Source organism: Curcuma longa, chromosome 1, assembly GCF_044706935.1.
Source record: "Curcuma longa cultivar G26 ecotype Majalengka, Jawa Barat chromosome 1, ITB_CL_G26_1.1, whole genome shotgun sequence".
Lineage (NCBI taxonomy): Eukaryota > Viridiplantae > Streptophyta > Magnoliopsida > Zingiberales > Zingiberaceae > Curcuma > Curcuma longa.
Genome location: NC_133861.1, coordinates 22,796,072 through 22,817,433, shown reverse-complemented (window position 1 = coordinate 22,817,433; position 21,362 = coordinate 22,796,072). Strand labels below are relative to the sequence as shown.

Genomic DNA, 21,362 nt, shown 5'->3' with positions numbered 1-21,362 from the left:
TTATTATCAAATTAAAAAAATATTAAAAGAACATCTAAAATTTTGAAAATACTTCGACTTAAATAGTAATGTTAGCTAAAATTACTAAGTAATTATAGTTAAAATCATCTTAACATTAATTAAAATGGGTCAAATTAAACTATTTACATTTGATCAAAACTAATTTAACTTGATCAAAATTAATCAAATATCATTGGAATAATTTTAATAAAAAATAATAGTATAGAATAGTTCATCAAAATTGTTTTCATCAACAGATATTTCTGGAATATGAGGTACATTTTTTATTTTTTATTTTTCCCTCTCTCAATGAGGCGAACTTTCACAAAGGACACAGGCCCCTTTGATTTTCTGAAAAAATGGTAAATTATATTTTAATTTATTTATATATATAGTAATAATTGAATTGTTAATTGCTGTGTTTGGTAGATCTCAAGCATTAAATGGGTGGTCGTGGTCCCCACGGAGGCAGAAAAGTGGGCATTGTTTTTCCTAATCAAGATATTATATGTTGGCGTAGATATTTCGAATCTATTATTTTTTGACAAAAAGGGAAAAGGCTGGATCTAGCGGGCATGCCAGCCACAAGATTCGATAGCAATCGGTCGGTGAATTAAGATCCACGCTTGCCTTCTCATCACCTTTGGATTCCCCACTCGATTTGTGGCCTATCCTTCGTCCACGATCATGATCTTTTTAGCGTACGATGAATCATGATCGGACGGCAGGTAACCGACCTGATTTGCTCGTCCTTCCCGGCTTTTTCCCAGAAGATATGGTAGGGAAGGGCGACAGTGGAGTCAAAGCAAAGTTGCCGTCTTTCTTCTTCTTCTTCTTCTTCTTCTTCTGTTGGAGGTGGCGGAGGTAGAGCAGAATGCTGCAAGAGCAGGGAAACAGCTCTCTTCCTTCGAGCAGCGAGAGGTCGTCCAGCTCCGCCCCCCAGATGGAAGGCAAAGAGGGCAAGTCTTTGATTAGTTCTGGCTCTTGTTTGATTCTGGTGATTGAACTTGAAATGTTTAGTAATTTTTCCGAAAAAATTATATTTTCGTTCCTCAAAATTCGCTTTTTTTACGTTCAATTCGATGAATGTGTTGTTGTGTTCTTCTCTAGTTCGTCAAGACTACAATTTTTTTTTCTATGGGGAATGGGATTCCTGTTTTTAGGTTTTTTGGATGTATTTTGTTGGTCTTGTTGGTGAAATCAAAGGTTTGGATCTGATATAGGAATGGAGAGCGACGAGGAGATCAGGAGAGTGCCAGATTTCGGATTCGATTTGGCCGGCCCGTCGACCTCCGGTAGAGAGGCCGCCTCAGCGGCTGGTCCGGAGCGAGCCCAGTCCACCGCTCAGTCTGGCCAGAAGCGGAGAGGGAGGAGCCCTGCCGACAAGGAGCACAAGCGGCTGAAGAGGTTAGGAGGGATTTTACTCTCCTGTCTCTCTGTTTGGATGCTTCGCCAATGATTTGTTCAGATAATGAACTGGTTGTCTGCTTTTGGTCATTTTTTTTTCAAAAAATCAAAGGTTGCTAAGGAACAGAGTCTCAGCTCAGCAAGCAAGGGAGAGGAAGAAGGCCTACCTGAATGATCTGGAGGCCAAGGTGAAGGATTTAGAGGCCAGGAATTCAGAACTAGAAGAGAGGATGTCTACATTGCAAAATGAAAACAACATGCTAAGACAAGTATGGCTTTCTTTCTCTTGTTTAGTAGGAAGACAAGTATATCTTATTTTTCTTTGTCAAGGAAGGCAGTGTACCTGCTTGAGTAATTGAATATTCCAAGTCTTTGTTTAAGCAATTGATGCAGATGTAAGGAAGAAGAGTCGTGCTCCCCATGAGTATTAGCATTTCAATTATTTCTCATTCTACAGTTCTAGGATGGATCCAATTCTAGGTCAGATACATGTTGAAATTTGAGGTTCTGTTCTGGGGTTTTTAGTATGGAATATGGTTTGAACATGGAAATCCTAGGATTTAATGGTTTCATATGTGGGAGTTGTGGCATGATCTTGGAACAATTGGAGGTTGTTGTGCATTCCTTTTCTCATACCCCTTAATATTTCTCAACTCAAACTATGTTGGCCTTGTAGTTCGACATGGGCTGGCTATGGAGTGTGTGGGATGATGGTATTTTTTGCTCTGAATTTTGAAATGTTTGAAATTTCTAGTGGATTTCCAGGGTTCCAATTGTTTTGAAGTAGAGTGTTTTACTTAAAATATGGGTTCTAATAATGCTACTACATAGTTAGAACTTTATACTTATTTATGTCTATGGGAGAGGGGTTTTTTTTTCTTTGTCAACCTTTGGGTCATTAGAGTTGTATGTTAAAAATAATTATTATGAATTTTACAAATTACCTTAGATGAAAAACAAAAGCAATTAGCTTTTATCGATCACACATCTGAATCATGCATTTTATGATTAATGTCTTGCTTCAGAGGTAATGATTCATTTCAAAATTTGACTTAAATGCATATTCCACAATTCGAGTAGGGGAAAAGCCAGAAATCTATGCAGATGAGATGCAGAGATTTTTGTATAAAGGGATATATATGTACAACATGGAAATCAGTAATCTGATATTGTGGATAATAATGGATTAATATGATCAGAGATTAAAATGAAAAATCTCTTCTCAAGTCTATGTGACTCCATCAAAGGTTTGATATAAATTGTTAATTTTAGGAGACACAACCTACTCTCATATTGTCAAAAGTTTTTCTCTACTAGATTCCCCTTTAGGTCTTCTCGTTGTTTCTATTCTTCCCTAGTTTTTTTTTCTTGCCTACGTGTGTGAATTATTCATCTCGCCTTAATAATACAAAACCTATGCTAGCTTTTGTTTATCTACTAGTGTCCATAGTGTGTCTTGTTAATCTCACTTTTTTTTGGTTTACGACAAGGAGATTGACCTGATTTCTATGTGGTGTTCAACTACTTTTAGCGACATGAGCCATTGAGTGTTGAAGCATTTGTAGCTAAGGTTTAAAGTTACATTTTGAGTTTGGGGTTTTGGGGATGCTATTTTGCTTGTGTTGATACATGGTGTCGTTGGCATGTGTTGCTGGCACGGAGGAGGAGGAAAAAGAAGACAAAAGTGACACAACCAAATGAAACCCTAGTTCTTCACTTGCCAAAGAAGCATCAAGTGCTTCCTCATCACGAAGCATCATGCCCTCTCCTCAATTCACTTTGAAGCCTCTTGTTCTGAAGTAAGGAAAGCATAAATCAGTGAGGGCGCATTGAGTCTCATCTCAACTCATTCCTCAAACAAGCAGCTTCACCCCTCTCCTCAGCTCACTTGTTCTAGGCAAAATAAGCCTCATCGATTGAGGATGACTCAACGATGAGGTTTGTTTCACTTCGTTTCGCATGCCAATTGGCTAGTGGAATGATAGGTTTCATCCGTACCAATTGTCACTTTTTATGTTGGGTTGGTTACTTTGGAGGGATCATGAAGATAACAGCACAAGCTTGTGTGGATAAATGCATGGCGCACACACTGGCTTTCATCATGATTTATTGGTGATCTCATCATGATTTATTGGTGATTTCAATTGGAATGTGACATCTGCAAGTTTTCTAATTCATTGTTAGAGAGTTTATACACACTTTCTATTGCAGGACTTTTCGTTTCTAGTGGGATTTTTCCAATTCACTGTCTATTAGTTTTTCTCAAACTTAGAAACTCTGTATGCTCTTCATGTTTGTATCAGCTGCTTTTAGTTGATTGTAGACTTCATAATTTGAAAACCTGGTCGACACCTGTTATAGTGAAAATCTCTCTGAAACTCTGTATTTCTCTTGCAGATACTGAAAAATACTACAGTTGGTAGGAGAGGCTCTGGAAGTAGCATCTCTGGAGAAGGCGTGTAGAATGTAGTAGGACCTCTCCCTTGCGAAGGACATTAATGATTGAGAAACTTGCCCAGATCGGATTATCATTCCTTGTATTTCTGTTTACTGATTAGGTACCTGTTCTCGATGATCCTTCATCTTCCAAGTAGTGGTGCATCTTGTGTTTTTGTAAGCCGAAAAACTGTTTTTGTGTTTGATTGCTTCATATCGGAGATATAGTTGAATCAAAAGAAGCTTGAAACATGCTCTCTGATTCATACTTTGTGGATTTAGTTTGAACATGTCTTCTATTCATAGTTTTGACTTGAGTTATTTGCAACAAAATCAGCCTATCAGTCGGTTTTATTGTGTTAAATTTATCAATTCAGGATGAGTGCTGAAGATTGATTATAACCTTCGTAAGATCAAGTGCCATGAGTATATGTTTGTTTTTCATAGTAGTCACTCTCGAACTTCTTTCCTTGTGAAAAACTTGTACAAAGGAAACACAAACAGTTTTACTTCAAAGTATTACTGCAACTCCAACAATAAGACTGTTTTACTGCATATAAATTAGTGCCTGATATAGATTTCCAAATTTTGCTTGAGCAACTCTAAATTCCAGAGCGGTTTAGAGAAGCATTTATTCAGCAAATGGAATTATTACACGCTTAATTTAAAACGGAACAACAGATCTCACATAATATTTGCATTTAACAAGCTCATGATTGTATTAGAAGACCAAGTATCTCTTTTGAGTATTTGAATGAGATCTCTGTCTCCTCCAAACAGCGATCTTTTTCATCTCTGGACCAGTCCTGCAGAAACGATAGACAAACAACTTAGCGGATGATAATACTTTTCGTACGTCACAATGAAAAATTTAAAAAAAAAACTGAAAAGAGAAAGAAAAGAGTGTTGAGTATCATACTGAAGTAACTTTGTTTAGCTTATCGCGCACGTTTTGCGACAGTTGAGAGAGAACACCATCCCACTTATAGAACTCCAGCTCCTTGTTGTTTAAGATTTTTGCTGACACCTTGGAGGAACACAGAACAAGAAATTGAATTATCAATGGATTTCTGAGATTGAGAGCTAGCTGCAAAGTGTCTTCAAAGAGTCTTCAAACACTATTTTGATGAACTCCATGATGGGGTATGGGCAGTTGTCATGACCACCTATAAGTCCCCTGACATAAGTATTAGTGCACCAAACTACCTATGGAAGACATTGTTTGCTCTAAAAGATGTAGTTGCCTAGCAATTTGATTGATATGTAGAAAATTATATTCAGACAAAAATCAAAGTTAATGTACCATTCTGCCGATAATTGGACCGCCAGCGCTATGCGCAAAGTACACATTGTAGAAGTGGCAAATGAAAGCTTGAGGATCCTTATCTGAAACCTGCTCCAGATAGCGAGCATGAGAATGGCCACGAGCAGAGGGTTGAGGAATGGCACGTTTTTGGTACTCGAACCACTCCAGATCTTTTGCTAGCTTCTCAGATCTTTCCAGGCCAGTATTTCTCAACTCGGCATCTACAAATTAAACAAAAGTAATTAATTAGATTGTGCCAAAATAAAGTTCATGCATATCATCAACAACTTTCAGTAGTAACTGGCCGGTCGACTGCTAGCTATACATGGTTCATCGACAATAAGACCAGAAAAACCATAAAAATGGTGCGATTTAATTAATTAGAATAGTAGAAGTTAATTACAGTAGTCGGCCTGGTGGATGATGGCCTCGAAGGTGTCGTACACGAGCTTGCTATCGACCAGGAACTGGAGGAGCCCCTCAATGGACGGCTCCCACTGGGAGACGGGAGGTCCTTCAGGCTCTTTCTCGCCCTCCTTGGCCAGGTTCCTGGGGTGCAGCTTCATCGAAGCGACCCTCATCTCGTCGACGAAGGAGAGGCCCTGGGGAGCATGCTTCCTCTGCGACATCTTGCGGCGATTCGGTTGACGGAGAGGAAGGCGGACGAGGCCGGGGATGGAAGGCTGTTGATTGAGAGATCGGAAGTGACGACGGAGCCATACTTATACTTATGCGGGAGAGAGAGAAGTTTGTTTTTATTTTTTATTTTTTTATTTTTTTTTTATTAATTTTGAAGTTAATGGATTCACATTGAGGTATGATAAATTCGAGAAGCTCACTTAGACTTTTGAGGTAATTCATCCTTACGATCAATCTATTATAAGCATCATACTCCATCTAAATATTAAAATTATAAATAAAATATTAATTTCATTAATGACTCAAATAATCATACTTCATATTATTATTTTTTTATTTTCATTAAATAGAATATATACATATCCTAATAGAATCGTGATGCCGAATCGTTAATGACTCTATCGAGGGCTGATTTGACATGCAACCTCCCCTCACGTTCATAATTAAGGATAATAATCCCGATTGATATAAAAGATATCGATTTCACACGTGATCCTTAGAAAATAAGTTCTCTTATAATCAACAAAAATAGAAAAGAATATCTTTAAAAAAGATAAATATATTGCATTAAAATAAATGAACATAATCGCGTATGAAGAAGGGATCATGCTTGCGATGATGAGGCACGCCATGTAATTAATATAAGCTTCTAGAAAACTAATTTATATTGGAAAATTTTTTGTTATAATTTTCGTTAAAAGGGTATCTTGATTTTTAAAAATATCAAAATAATTGTATAGTCAAAACTAATATACAATATCATAATTTAATTTAAAAATTGTTAGCAATTCTAAATAAAATCGTTTCCTAAGCAAAATTGGAGCACCGCACATGGCTCAGGTGTGAACCTAGAAGCGTATCATAATTAATCGCATAATTTTTTAATTGTCAAATATACTTTTTCATTACGGGTCAACTCAATATATGATTATCTGAATTGTTAAAAGGGTATTTTTAAAATATTTATATATATTAAAAGAGTGGCCATTATATTTTTAAAATATTTCTTTTAGTGTTGTTGTAGCCGGTACAAAATATTAAAATAAATCAGTTTGGTTTGATTAAAAAACTACATATATAATAATTTTATATTAATTTTTTTACTAATTTAATTAAAATTATTTAAATTTAATCAAAATTACTTTTAGAAAAATTAAAATCACTATAAAATGATTGTAGGAGTCACAGTATTGTAGTAATAAATTAATGATTACTACAACTGTTATACTCAATTAGTGGATGCCACAAAATTTTATGATGTTTTTAAATATTGTTGAAGTAATTTTAATCAAGTTTACAATTTATTAACTAACTTGTTTTAAAAAATTTTAATATAAAATATTTTATGTGTATTTTTGATAAATTGAACTAAAAAAATGATTTAGTTTAACACGTAGTAGCTTTGTTGCAATTGTTAAACTTTGTAGTAGCCACTACAATAATATTGGAACAAGAGTTCTTTTGATACAAAAAATATGATGGAGCATCCTTTTGATGAATTGGAAGCCCACTATGCGGCCCAAATTCGGGCCCAAACAAATTAGTATGGTTTAATTTTGAGTCCCTCTTAATTTTGTGTTTCTTTATGTGTATAGACCCCCACTGCTTAATGTGATATTAAATTCTCATTAACAAAATTAATTTACAATGATCTAATCATAAAATAGTTCATGCCCATGGAGATTCGGAATTGGGTGCGAAGGTAGATGAGATAATGGCGGCGTCGATGGAGGAGCAGGAGGACAGATGATCGAAATCGAGTAGGGTTCATGTCTTGTTGTGTTTCTGAAGTGTATCGAAATACGACTAACTAAATCACAGCCCTGTTCTTAGACTACAAATGCTTTATTTTCTAGTATCATCTATCTACGCGCATGATCGTGCAGTCGTAAAATTAAGAAACGTGAAGAGAGATCACAAATCCCAGGAGCTTGGAGTGCTGACCCAGCGCAGCTTGAGCTCCACTTCACCACATTCAACATCTCTGAGCCGGAGGATAAGGTCTTGAAACACCTCGCCATCTGACCAGTACACACGACTCACCTCGGCCAGGCAGTTCTTCCTACAGGGCGTCACCGTAGTGATTATGGTGCCATTTGGGAGGCCTTCCAACTTCATCTTCACGGCCTCCGCTAGCATGCGGATGTCAAATTCTGCGTGGCCCATGGGATCGTCTAGGCTAAATGTGTCCTTGTCGAACACTTCCTGCAATTAAGAAATTTCAATAGCTGAGGAAGAATGACAACAATGAGCACTGGACCTTAGCATAATCACTGATTGAGAAGTATACTTTAGTTTGCTAATTCGAGGTTACGATAGATATATGTTTCAAGGTTACGATTGCCAACTGCTGTGTCCGAATTGTTCAGTTTCTGGCATCTGAAAATTGCTAATGTAGATCGAGTATTATTTCAAATTAGCATACCAGTTTCACTGGGAGGTTAGGATCTTCAATAGAAAGCGTCAGCTCTTCATTCCAAACAGGATTGGTATTTCGTCTTACTACTCGAGTCTTCAATTTCTGCAACGAAAAAAATGAAGAATATATTAAGAGAAAGGAAAATGAAGCAACAACGAGTGAAGGTAGCGCATTAAGCAAAAATTTTCAAAGGATCAAAAACATATTCAGCAAATGATGGGATTGGGGATGAAAAAAACTACATCTGATAGCATTAAGAATGGTTATATTGGGCGAAACAACAAATCAAACACAACGTATATTGCAATCAATCAGTCTGACAAAATGGAAATCATGTGATCAGATTTAGGCGCATCAAATAGTAGCATAGCTATTAGTAAGCAGAACAATAACTAACACTTCCACATAGAAGAGAATTTGCTAAATCTTTCTCAATTCTAACACTTCTCCGTCGCTGTTTTCTTCGATTAACACATCTACTGGCGAGATCGAAAAAAACAGAGAGAGAGAAAAGGGCAACTCTGTCTTGCTCTTTATCACTAACATCTAAAGGTCGTGACGAAAACAAGCTTCGATGATGAAAGAAATGAGGTGAAGGGAGGCGATCGCGAACCTGCTTGCCCATCTTGACGATGACGTAGGGATCGCTGCTCCAAAAGTCCCTGACGGCGAGGTTAAACCCTCGCTGCACCTTCACCTTGAGGAGGCCGAGCATTTCTTTCACCATCGCTTGCAGAACCGAGGTAGGATTGGCCGATCGCCCTGCGACGGCAGGCAGAGGAATCGAGAAGAAGCAGCGGGGAGATCTAGAAAAGCCCAGAAGAAAATGAGTACCGAGTAGGGAGCGGAGCGAACTGGTACTAATACTTAGAGGTCGTCATTTTCAATTACCGCTTACCGGGGCAGTTTTACCGCTTACCGGGGGCGTAGCGTCGGTTGGCAGACTGGTGAATCGAACGTTCGGTCCCCACGCGGTGAGCGTAACCCAGGACCGCAGCCAGTTGGTAATAAGAACCAAAGAAGACAACGCGGAGGCATTAACAGTAACGGTAAGCCGTGCCAGGCATTTATTACAGAAGAACTTATTTTAAAAAAAATAGATAAAGAAAAAAAAATACTATTCTGTCGTGCGTTTTCCATTTTGGTTGCAGCAATCACGGCATGAGCTTGTCTAGACGTCTGAAAAGAAAAAAAAAAGGCAAAAACTTTTGAAAAAGGCCAAAATTATAAATACATTTTGAGAAAAAATAATTTTCTCAGTAAATTTATGTGCCTTCCTTGGTGGAGCATTCGCACTATTGATTAGTATCTCTTCCGTCTCTGCTCTTTGCATTCTAAATAAAAATATTTACCAATAAATTTGATCTTCACTTTAATAAAAATTTATTTATATTTATTTAATATATTTAAATAAATAAATATAAACAATTTATTAAATTCTCGATTTACTGCTGCCATTTTGCCGAGTGAAGGCGACGCCGTGGCGTGTCAACAACACGAGCGATGTTTTGCTGACCTGTCATTCTAGAAGGATCGATGAAAGTTGTAGTTGCTCGTCGTTTGGTGCTTCAGTCTTATGACGGGAACAATTAGAGGACGCGGGGAGGATCGCGGCCCAGCCAAAACCCTAGCGGGGAGGATCGCGGCCGCCGTGAAGCCGCCCAAAAGAGGGGAAGACTACTCGATCCTCCAAGCGCTCCTCAGCCTCGACATGCTCATCATCTTCTTCGCCACGATCTGCGGCGTCGGAGGAACCCTTACGGCCGTCGACAACATGGGCCAGATCGGCGAGTCGCTCGGCTACCCTCTCCACAACACCCGCACCTTCGTGTCGCTCATCAGCATCTGGAACTACGCCGGCCGCGTCGCCGCCGGATTCTTGTCGGAGATCTTCCTCGCGCGGTACAAGTTGCCCCGCCCGCTCCTCTTCGCGGTGGTCATGGTCGTCTCCTGCGCCGGTCACCTGCTGATCGCCTTCGGCGTGCCCAGGTCGCTCTACGTCGCCTCCATAGTGATCGGCTTCTGCTTCGGGGCGCAGATGCCGCTGCTCTTCGCCATCATCTCTGAGGTCTTCGGGCTCAAGTACTTCGCGACGCTGTACAACGTCGGCGGCCTCGCGAGCCCGGTGGCGTCCTACTTGCTCAACGTGAAGTTGGTGGGTTACCTGTACGACCGGGAGGCGCGGAAGCAGAACGGCGTCGAGGCCTCGTCGTCGCCAGGGCATAAGTCGCTGACGTGCATGGGGGCGAGGTGTTTCCGGCTGTCGTTCCTCATCATCACGGCGGTGACGGTGGCCGGAGCTCTGGCGATGCTGGTGTTGATGTGGAGAACCAGGGCCTTTTATAGAGGAGACATTTATGCGAAGTTTAAAGAAGGTGAAGGGACGAAGCTAGAAGAAGATTCCTGCCAAGTGGAGGAGAAGAAGAAGAAGAAGATGGAGAAGGAAGCCGAAGAGCTGAGTGAGATGACTATCAAAGAAAATGGAAGCTTCCAGCCGATCTGAACTGATGGAAGCTTCCAGCCGCCCCGAAGTCTCATTTTGCTGACCTGTCATTCTAGAAGGATCGATGAAAGTTGTAGTTGCTCGTCGTTTGGTGCTTCAGTCTTATGACGGGAACAATTAGAGGACGAATCGAATTTGGAATGTTTCTCTTCTGTATAATTAATTATTTCCTTCGCTTAACAGGATTGAAATTTACATTACTTTAAAAAAAATTAAGCCAACCGCATCTTGTCAATTGATTCTGTTCCGACTAGATACCATGGATAATTAAACCATTAGTTAATGAACCATCCGACGTAGACTATCCTCGAGCTGGGTGAAGGGGCAGCGCAGCCGCAGAAGAAGAGTATCGGAGGAGACCGTGTCTGACAATCTGGTACGTCCTTTGCAAGGATGGATCCAAAAATTAAAGGTAGACTGTGCTGGCTTTAGGTATGGAAGGGATGAGTTAAACATCAAAATACAATGAACAAAGAAAGAAAAAATCCATCAATTTTTCTTTGATATCAAGTTGTAGACTACAAATATCTATGTAATTTTTTTTAAGGTTAAATTAGAGCCCAAAATAGCCCAACCTTAGATTGCGTGAAGTTATATTATGTAATTTTGTTCAAGTGGAAGTAGAGGCCACAAGTGGGCCCCCTAAATGTACTATACAATCACAATCATGACTCCTATTTCAGATTCTTTCTCTTGTTCCTCGAAAGTATTAAATCGAAAATAGTGGAAGTTCATTGGAACTCACTCATTAATTATTGTTCCCAAAAATATTTTTTATAAAAAAATTAGTTATTTTCATTCATTAAAATAAAAGAAATATTGAAAACATCTTTTTTACGCCAACAAAAGCAAAGGAACCACGAACGAAAGGCTGCGACGCTTGCCGCAATACAAATGGAGAAATCGAAAATGTATAAAAGAGTAAAACTTGCACAATTACTAAATGGAAGCTCTTTCTTCAAACCATAGTCTCCAGATAAACTCACAAAAAAAAGAAAAATTTCAGAAATGCCAATGGATCTCACCTTTATAGCCCTTACTTAAATCTGTCAGTAAGGAAAAAAAAATATTTTTTTACTTCATATAACTTAATTTAAAGCTACAAATTGTTTGCAAACTAACGAATATTATCTAAACAGTGGTAAAATGGATCCTTAACGAGAGAGAGCCTAATTAAAATGACTGATTTGTATATGTCAATTACAAATTGGGAAAAAAAATATTGGCTTAGAAGTGATGAACCCTGACATCACCGAAGTGCATTAATCTTCATCACCAAGAGAACAAATGGGGTGAGAGAGGCACAAACTCTCGACCTCAGGATAACTTGAGACCTACGTGCTAGCCAACTGCGCCACCACCCCGTTCAGAAATATTCAAAATAAATTATTGTTAAATTATTATAAGACTCACAAGGTTGGGCTACAGTCTAGGATAGCCCCTACTTAAATCCGTCTCTAGCTAGTCCTTTGTCCTGACGCGCAGAAGAAAGGGTATCAGAGGGGACCGAATCCGCGACTACCATGGGTCCATTATCCTGCTGGTACATTCTCACACGGATGTCTGCCAGTAAGAATGTTCTCTTCTGGATGGCTGTATGTCGTGCTGACACGTAGAAGGCCTGAGGTGAGAATCCAAGATGAAACAAAGCGAGGTGGAGTGGCTGAGAATAGACTCCTGAGATAGGCGAGACGATGCTGGCCCAGACGAGACGAGGCTGATCGAAATGAGACGAATAGTGTGGTCAAGACGAGACTGACCGAGACGAAACGAATAAATGGTCGAGACCGAGACGAGACTGATCGAGACGAGGTGAATAGGTGGCCGAGATGAGTCTGGCCGAGACGAGACGAATAGGTGGCCGATGTTGGTGCCTCTGTTAGTTTTGATGTGATCAACCAAGTTAGGTTAGGTCCTGTGTGTTTCTGATCCCTCTGTCTAAGTGTGCAGGAGTTTAGAAACAGAGAAAGTCAAGTATAAGACGCAGCGAACGAGAAGGATGGCGCGGGGAAGTGAGCCGACGGGATCGATGCATTCGAGGGATGCGGATGCTGCAGAAGAGTATATCGGTGGAGCGAGAAGGACATGCGCGACGTCCGAGGGACGAGAAATCGGAAAGAAGTACGCTCGAAGGGCCAAAGATCGGAGTCGTATTCGGGTGAGCTTAACTCTTTGTTAGCCAGAAATCACCCAATCGATGATTCTAAAAAAGTCAATAAAAGTCCAACATGTTGACTTTTGACTATTGACTTTTTGACCATTGACTTTGACAGGAGTAGAAGACTTAGATTTACACCTTTTGGACGTGACTTTTAAAGAAAAAGAAAGAAAAGATAAATTTTATATTTTATATCATATAGAAGATAAATATTTAATTTTTATTAAGGATAAATCTCTTTATCTTTTATTAAAGATAAAGTTTATCTTTATTTAATCAACGGCTACGATCAAAGTCTATCTTTGATCAACGGTTAGGATCACATTAATAAATCAACGACCAAGAGAAAGTTCATCTACGATCAATGATACAGATCTATTCTCTTGGACTATAAATAAAACTTAGAGTTTTAGAAGTCATATGATCAATTACTTTGTAATTTTCTCTCTAAGTTTCTGTGCTTTAAAGTTCTGTAAAAGGTTTCTCCGCCATAAAGAGATTTTCATAGTCGAGCTTCAATCGCCTTGACTTACAACCACCTATGTTGTAACCAAGTACATCTGTGTATATTTGTCTTTTACCATTTATTTAGTTTAATTAATGTTTATTTATTTAATTGATTGCTGCTAACTTCTTTTACCAACAGCCAAGACAAGACTGATCGAGACGAGACGCGCATCTGGTGTGGTCTTGGAGGCCCACTTGAGGGGGCCAGGGCCAAGCCCACGCGAGACTTGAGTCTGAGACACTGACCGACTAAATTCGGTGTAGTAGAGTTCATATTGACTTATCCTAACACTTCAGTCTGAGCTTTGGCCGTCAGAAACTCATGACCTTCGTCTAGGGAAGAACCACGTCACTCTTATCATCGGTATCATACCCAAAAGGCCTCGACACACTGTCGATTCACCTCCATTGATCAACATCGCCGGAGAAGCTTAAGACGATGACCAGACCACTAGTCCTTCGCTTTCATGCAGCGTCGCCGTCACTGTGTATGTGACACCACACGCCTTCGCTTGGTACTTCTCCGTTTACCACGTACACCATATAATAACCAGACGGCGCCACAACGCCCGACGCCGGCGCCACAGCCACTGCATGCCACGCGCCGCCCTCCGTCTTCTCCACCTTCGTCTCCAGCACTAGCAGCCTCTGGCTCATCGAGAACGAGTGCGTTGCGAAGGCTGGTGCCACCATTGTCACACGCACACGTCTCATTGCCGCAGCCACCTCGAACCGCAAGATAAATCGCTCCCCGTAGCTCAGCTTGATCGGGGACGACGAAACCGGGGCCATTACTCGCGGCCGTGACGCCAAGTTCTCCGCGCTCAGGTACGGCGGCGAGAAGGCCTCCAGGCTGAGCTCCGTCGGGAATTCGACTCCGTAGAAGTCGTAGCTGATGTGGGGGTTGCCTCCGCCGACGAGCACGCGGCCGTCGCGAAGCAGTACCGCGGCGGAGTGGTAGAGCCGCGGCGTGGTCGACGGGCTTTGGGGGTTAAAGCGGGTTCCGGCTGTGCCCCTCGGGCGGTAGAGAACGGGAGTGAGCGCTGGCTCGCCGGCGAGCTCCCAGCCGGCGGTCCCCGACTCGGCGCCGTTGATGATGAGCACCTCGCCGGTGGGGAGCAGCACCATGTCCCCCATGACCCGCGCCACCGGCATGGTCTCCATGGTCCACGACGGGGAGGCGTCGGTGATCCTGAGGCGCCCGCACGTGTCGAGCGCTCGGAGGAAGGGTTTCTGCTTCTTCATTGACCGGGCGTAGGATTCCACCGGCGCCCCGCCGCAGATGAGGACCTCGGCCCACTTCGGCGACGGCTCCAGCGGGAGCAGAACAGAGGAACCGGAGCTCGGGTAATTCCGGGGGTGGCCTCCGGGCATGGTCGGGTAGGTCCTCACGACGGAGTTCTTGGTGTAGTCGAGAAGGATGGCCCGGCTGTTGGCGAAGATGAAGAGGTGGCCGTCGAGGTTGAGGTGAACAAAGGGGTAGAGGTTGTTCTCGGCGGCGTCTCTGGTTTCGCGAAGGAAGGGGAAGACAATGGCGGTCATGTCGGAAGGGTGAGTCTTGGGGTAGAACTCATAGCTGAACTGGCGACGACCGCCTACGATTATGGCGCGGCCGTCGGGAACGATGTGATTGGTGGCGTACCACCGCCGGACGGCGAGGGCCTTTTTTTTTCAACACAAATTAAATCAGTCAGCAATGTTAAACTTGGATCATAACTTAATTTTTGAAAAATAAATAAATAAATAAATCATTTACCTACTTTCCAACACTTTATCTTTCTTTTTCCTTTTTAAAAAAAATCTCTTTATAATTTAAAATATTACATTTAATAACTTCTAAAATAAAAATAAAATACTGCAAAATGATTTTTTTAAAGGAAAATTGTTTATGATGTACCTGCGAGACTTCGACCCAGTCGCAGGTGCGGTTGAGGCAAGGGCGGAAGGCGCGGACTGCGCGCTCGCCGTCGTTGAACCCGCCGGTCTGGACGAGGGCGCCATCGGGGGCGACGGTTCCGGAGGAGCACCAGGTGTCGGTGGAAATGGTGAGGGGGCGGAAGGTGTTGGTCGCGACGTCGTACTCGGCGGAATGCGCGGTGCAGTCGAGGCGGAGCGCGCGGTCGTGGGGGTCGCGGCGGCAGCCGCCGGATGGGAGCGAGAGGTTGGAGGGGCCGAAGTCGGTGCGGTCGAAGACCACCACGCGGTCATTGTGCAGAAGCTGCATGTGCATGGCTGAGACCCCGATGCTTCTCTGAAGCACCTCCCATTGTCGACCGCCGCCACCGGCAACTCCGACGAAGAAAAGGAAGAGGAGTGGAAGAGAAGTGCCAAATGCTAGTGATCTCATAGTAGAATATAATTGGGAAGGGTTCAGAGAGGAAGAAACAGAACGAGCAAATAACCGATCGATCGATCGATCGAAAAATATTAATTACTCTTCACCGATCGATCGAGAGCCCGGTGAAGAAAGCATGCATCGCATGAACTGACTTTTTAATTAATCCTCCGTGTCGCCTTTTCGATCGAGAGCCACGGGCGGTGAAGGATTTATGATCTCCGTCTCCAGTTCTTCACATCCATGATATTCGCTCTACGTATTCAGTCATGTAATTTGAGCTCAGCAGGATTGGGGCATTACAAATTTCAACAATTCAAACAAAAAATATACCATATATTAAAAAGGTGATCCAGTATCACCACGTTCTTCACAACGAAGAACAGTAAGAAAAAGAAGAAGATAATCCTCAACTTATTTCCAGATACATAATTATACTTGCAGAAAAATTAATCAGTAATACTTGTCGAGACAATCAGCCGGTCTCGATCGAAATTAGAAGGAAGTGGTTTATTAAGATGCAGCAATCCGTTCACGAGCTGCTGCTGTATGGAACAACCTGCAGGTCCGGTCGCTGCTGCTTTCCCTAACTCCTCCCTCCCCACCTTCCTCTTCAGAATCCCACAGAAACTTGGCATACGAAGCCATCACGAAGCTGCACGCGATGAATCATCAGTTGCGGAAGTTAAGTTTCATAATAGACGACAAGCTAATCAAGATGGCTCGATTTGCCATTGGTTACCAATCGTCGGGAGCGACTTTCATGGCTCGATCGAAGTAGCTCTCGGCTCGGGGAGCGTCGCGGTCGCCCTCCCATACCAAGTCCGCGTACATGGTTAGTACGACGTGGTCGTGCGGGTTCGCCAGCATCGCCCGCTCGCAGTACTCCTCTGCTTTGGCACTGTCTCCTCGCACTTCCTTCAGGTACTTGGCGTAATTCCCTAGTAGGAGAGAGTTCCCCGGGTCCGTTTTGATCATCTGCGCGTAATACGCGTCCATGGCGTCGCTGCCGCTGTCCTTTCCGCCTTCTCTCCCGTTGTCACCCCCGCTATATCCATCGCTGGCCCCGCCGTCGCCCACTTCAAACAAGCTGTGACGACGACGTGATCCAGTCCTGGGTGGCGAGGCGACCGTGACGCTGCGCCCCTCCAATCCCGAGCTCGTCAGGATGTGGCTGAGCAGCGAGGCAGAGGACAGCGTATCGGAAACTTCCGAGAACACCCCGATCTCATTCACGGAGCGGCACCGGGAGATGGGCGGCAGCGGCGAAGCGGCGACGGAGAAGCAGGACGCGAGGTGAGTCACCGAGGGAGGACGCGGGATCTGGTTCGGAACTTGTAGCTCCGCCGAAGTGGCTAAGTCGGGGGTCAAGGCCGGCGCCCATGGCCGGTTGAGCAAAGGCGTTGAAGCGCTACGAAGCATTGCGATGCCTCCGGCGAGTGTGGCAGAGAGACGGAGAGAATGAAAACAGCGATCGTCCATATAAAGCTGCGGATGCTGACATCTGGGCCGTCCGTTCGGCGAATGGACCCACTGCGAATGGCCACTAAATATGGAACCCGCGGTCCGCGTGGCGTGGCATAACAAGGAAAAGATAGTCAACGGGATCGCCTGAAACTGACTCAAACAATCTAAATTTTACCAGCTCGCACAACTATAGACACGTGGATTTTTGTCAAATGTTAAACGGACATTTCGTGAATTCTAAAAGAAAAAACGAAATCCTGCCGAATAGTGAATCCGACGAGATGCTAATTATAGCCGTTGGAATTGCCGACGGTTGGATTCACCGCCAACGTGGCACGGACGTAAGTTATCAGCCGTTAGATTCTTTCTAGTTCTGGAGATTTGCAGCTCCGGAACAAATGGAATTCCTCTGTTTAAGAAAAAGTTCAGAACGAACCGGACCGGGACGGAATGGACCGGTTAAAAACTGAGACTTGATGAGAACAAAAATGAATTGAATTTTATCGTGTTTATATCAAAATTAATTCGACTCGCTCTTCTCTGTGTGCGACTAATGCGACATTAAACCAATTCGAGCACGGTTTGAGCCGGAGATAGACCAACATGACTGTTATGGGTGTTATGATCTTACTCATAAAGATTAGTCTGCTATGTGAAAGTGTTGAGGAAAATGAACAAAAACTTGAATATTATGATTTCAAAACACGAAATCAATCCATAGAGAGATATTCATCCCCACACGTAGTTGCTATAGGTTGATAACGATACTCTCCCAAGATACAATAAAATCAGTATGAATTTCTTGTCTAGCAATAACAAAAAATTATCACACTTATGAAATATGAAGGTAATTTGTATCTCTTTATTATGCACAATTTCATTATGCGCTCTTTCCATGAAATGAGAAGATCATGCACTCTTTCCTTATTCAAATAAAATAAATAAATAAATAATAATATTTATTTATTTACTTTAATATATATATATATATATATATATATATATATATTTTGTGTAAAATATACTTTAATCCCTCGCTATTTTACAAATTATACATATTTATGCATAAAGAATATATCACAAGGATTAAATATTCCTTTAGCATAAATTTTAAAGGTTCTAACAGAGTAATAAGTGTCTAATTGATTAAATTTATATTCTTTGTGTTAGTACCGAAAAATCACACACATAAACTGTACCTGTTCAAGTTTAAGAATTTATTAAATTTAAGCACTTTTATGACCGTGTGTTCATCCTAGTTTCATGAATATTTATGAGAATAAAACCTCTAAAATTCTCAATCGAAGCGGCACCACTTCTATATTCACATAGGTGGAATCTTTTGATAAGTAATATTATCAATTCATTAAGAGTATTAACTCATCCTTATAATTATATATGACACTAAATCCTATATCTTAGTGCTCCAATTGTTAAATAATTTATTGTTACCCATTAAACCTTGAAACTAGTGTTCTACTAGAATAAGGTTGGGTTCCCATTATTTAACAATTATAGGTTTTAATCCCATTTTAGTAGTAGTCTCCTAGACTTTATCCTTTGACAAATCTTTAGTCAATGGGTCTGCTAAATTCCCTTGGGATTTTACATATGTGATGGTGATTATACCATCTCCTATTAATTGTTTCACGTACTCATGTCTCAAGCTTATATGTCTAGACTTTCCATTATAAACCTTGTTATGTGCTCGAGACATGGTTGGTTCACTATCATAGAAGATCGAAATGGCAGTCATTGGTTGTGGTCACAACTCTATATCATATAACAAATTCTTAAGCCATTCCACTTCTTTGCCAGCGGCTGATAAAACTATAAATTTAGCCTCCATAGTAGAATGTGAAATACATGTTTATTTCTTTAATGCCCAACTTATTGCTCCACCACCTATGGTGAAAATCGATCCTGAAGTGGACTTGTTATCACTTAGATTTGTAATCCAACTAGCATCGGAATAACTTTCTAATACAACAGGATAACTACTATAATGTAATCCCAAGTTTATAGTTTTCTTGAGATATCCAAGAATTCTAGTTATAGCTTTCCAATGTTTATTACTTGATTTTTTGGTAAATCTTGATAGCTTGCACACAACAAATGCTATATCTAGTCTGGTGTAATGCATGACATACATTAAACTCCCTATAGCACTTGCATATTCTAATTGTGCTATAGGTCTCCCATGTTTTCTTCTAATTTAAAATTAGGATCATAGGGTATATTGGACTTCTTAATTTTAAGATGCTCAAACTTTTCCAATACCTTTTTGATGTAATGAGATTGACTTAAAACAAAATCAATTTCATGTCTAAGCACCTTTATGCCTAGTATCGTATCAACTTCATTCAAATCTTTCATTTTAAATTTAGAAGTTAGATACTCCTTTGTTTGACGAATTCCTTCTAAATTCGTCCCAAAAATTAGCATATCATCTACATACAAACAGATTATTACTCCATAGTCTTTGGTAAATTTGGAGTATATACATCTATTTGCACTTTTGTGTGAGAAGTCATTCGATAACACTATAGAATCAAACTTCTCATGTCATTGTTTAGGTGCCTGTTTTAAGCCGTATAAAGACTTAACAAGTTTACACAAACTTTCTTTTCATTTCCGGGTAGCGCATAATGTTAGAATCGGTAAAAAAAACCAACAAAAGAGTCACGATCGGTTCCGCTTTGCTTGGAGAGAAAATCGCGCGAGGGAGGCGATTTAAGAAGCCGAGCGAACCCTAACCTCCTCCCACACCCGAGCGTCGCCCTCTCCCACGCGATGTGATTGCTGCCACCTTCCGTTCGCGACGCCCTTTGCTCCGCGCCGCAACACCTCTGCCCCCTGTTGGGCCTGCGATTGCCGACCGTCGTGAGTTGCGACGTCGCCTGCCTTCACCGCGACGCCGTCGCCTTCCACCGGCGACGTTCTCTGCTCCGTGCCGCGATGCCTCTAGGTCGCGACGCCGTCACCTTCCGCTGACGACACTCTCTGCTCCACGCCGCAATGCCTCTAGGTCGCGATGCCGCTGCCGCTGTCTGAGATCGCGCCGATGCCTTTCTCCCACGCGACTGCCCCTTCTGCCCTAAGGCGATGCTGCTTTCTTCTCTGCGTTGCGACGCCGCCTTCGTGAGGACATCGCGCACGAGGGAGAGGACTGCAATGAAGAACCTTCGATCTGCTCTCCCTTTCTTTTCTCCCTGCTTGTTCCAACCGACAGCAGCTCCGTCGTCCCCTTAGGTCGTCGTCCACATGCCGCACCACCGTCTGGAAACCCATGCGCCAGACTTGGTCACGCGAAGAGGAGGTATGGATTCTAGGGTGCAATTGGGGATTTAGGGTTTTTCTTTAGGATACCGTAGTAGGTTTAGATTGTTCCATGTACATGTGATTTAGGATTTTGGGATGAGACTTTAAGTTCGATTGTTTCTTTATTAAGATAGGTTTAGACTTTGTGGTTATTATTCTTATAGGGTAATATTTTGATTATTTGAGTAGATACTGGTTCGAGTGGAGCACGCTGATCTGCTGACACTCGAAGTTTGGTAGACACATAAAGTGGGTACCTTCTATCCTTGAACTCCTACATTTTTCCTGTGCATGAATAAATAAAATAAAATGGATATATATATTTTTATAGAGGATATAATTATTTTCAAAAGGGGATTAAATGACCTTTAATATACTGAAATAGGGCTAAAGTAATTAAATTATTAAAGGGTAAATAATTGACTAATTTTTTGTTCGCACATGGGTTCATCTAGGGGAAGTAAAATGGGAAAGGGTGTTTTCAAAATTCAAATAGATATTCTCATTTACTCCGCTATTGATACTTGTTTTTTTATACTGCTTGATTTTTTATTTCTCATGTTGTTGATACTACATCTGATTGATACTTATCTTTCCTGCAAACTTGATTGTGATACCTAAATGAATGAGTAATATTTAATTTGGTTGAGTTGGTCATTTAGATACATACTGAGAATGTAACAATGATGATAATTAATGAAAAAGATATAACGTGAAATGAGATAAAAGAAATTGATAAATATTGAAAGGTGTTAACTATAAGCCTAGTTTTGATACCAGAGTTATATACCAGAGTACTTGACCGTACACCTGAGTAATGGTGCGAGACGTAGTCCTCGGTCCAGAGCACGTGACCAGCCACAT

General features: G+C 41.6%; 6 protein-coding genes across 6 annotated transcripts; 2 read left to right on the top strand and 4 right to left on the bottom strand.

Annotated features, from left to right (window-relative positions):
• The first annotated feature begins 820 nt into the window (after positions 1–820).
• On the top strand, positions 821–4,113 carry LOC141839118 (transcription factor HY5-like). Its single transcript, XM_074726788.1, has 4 exons — positions 821–959; positions 1,224–1,407; positions 1,520–1,676; positions 3,805–4,113. Exons 1-4 carry the CDS (start codon positions 875–877, stop codon positions 3,868–3,870), a joined length of 492 nt encoding a protein of 163 aa, XP_074582889.1. The 5' UTR covers positions 821–874; the 3' UTR covers positions 3,871–4,113.
• A 300-nt stretch (positions 4,114–4,413) lies between these two features.
• LOC141844751 (heme oxygenase 1, chloroplastic-like) lies at positions 4,414–5,825 on the bottom strand. Its single transcript, XM_074732748.1, has 4 exons — positions 5,553–5,825; positions 5,147–5,370; positions 4,763–4,870; positions 4,414–4,649 (listed from the first exon to the last, which is right to left on the bottom strand). Exons 1-4 carry the CDS (start codon positions 5,776–5,778, stop codon positions 4,554–4,556), a joined length of 654 nt encoding a protein of 217 aa, XP_074588849.1. The 5' UTR covers positions 5,779–5,825; the 3' UTR covers positions 4,414–4,553.
• A 1,774-nt stretch (positions 5,826–7,599) lies between these two features.
• On the bottom strand, positions 7,600–9,038 carry LOC141837681 (GTPase activating protein 1-like). Its single transcript, XM_074725055.1, has 3 exons — positions 8,821–9,038; positions 8,214–8,309; positions 7,600–7,993 (listed from the first exon to the last, which is right to left on the bottom strand). Exons 1-3 carry the CDS (start codon positions 8,932–8,934, stop codon positions 7,703–7,705), a joined length of 501 nt encoding a protein of 166 aa, XP_074581156.1. The 5' UTR covers positions 8,935–9,038; the 3' UTR covers positions 7,600–7,702.
• Positions 9,039–9,417: 379 nt separating this feature from the next.
• LOC141844892 (protein NUCLEAR FUSION DEFECTIVE 4-like) lies at positions 9,418–10,877 on the top strand. Its single transcript, XM_074732867.1, has one exon. The coding sequence runs from the start codon at positions 9,784–9,786 to the stop codon at positions 10,708–10,710; it is 927 nt and encodes a 308-aa protein (XP_074588968.1). The 5' UTR covers positions 9,418–9,783; the 3' UTR covers positions 10,711–10,877.
• Positions 10,878–13,840: 2,963 nt separating this feature from the next.
• Positions 13,841–15,722, bottom strand: LOC141826356 (aldehyde oxidase GLOX-like). Its single transcript, XM_074713598.1, has 2 exons — positions 15,273–15,722; positions 13,841–15,037 (listed from the first exon to the last, which is right to left on the bottom strand). Exons 1-2 carry the CDS (start codon positions 15,720–15,722, stop codon positions 13,841–13,843), a joined length of 1,647 nt encoding a protein of 548 aa, XP_074569699.1.
• A 501-nt stretch (positions 15,723–16,223) lies between these two features.
• On the bottom strand, positions 16,224–17,192 carry LOC141826347 (uncharacterized). The gene is made up of 2 exons (XM_074713590.1): positions 16,453–17,192; positions 16,224–16,365 (listed from the first exon to the last, which is right to left on the bottom strand). The coding sequence occupies exons 1-2, from the start codon at positions 17,190–17,192 to the stop codon at positions 16,224–16,226; spliced, it is 882 nt and encodes a 293-aa protein (XP_074569691.1).
• Positions 17,193–21,362: the final 4,170 nt, after the last annotated feature.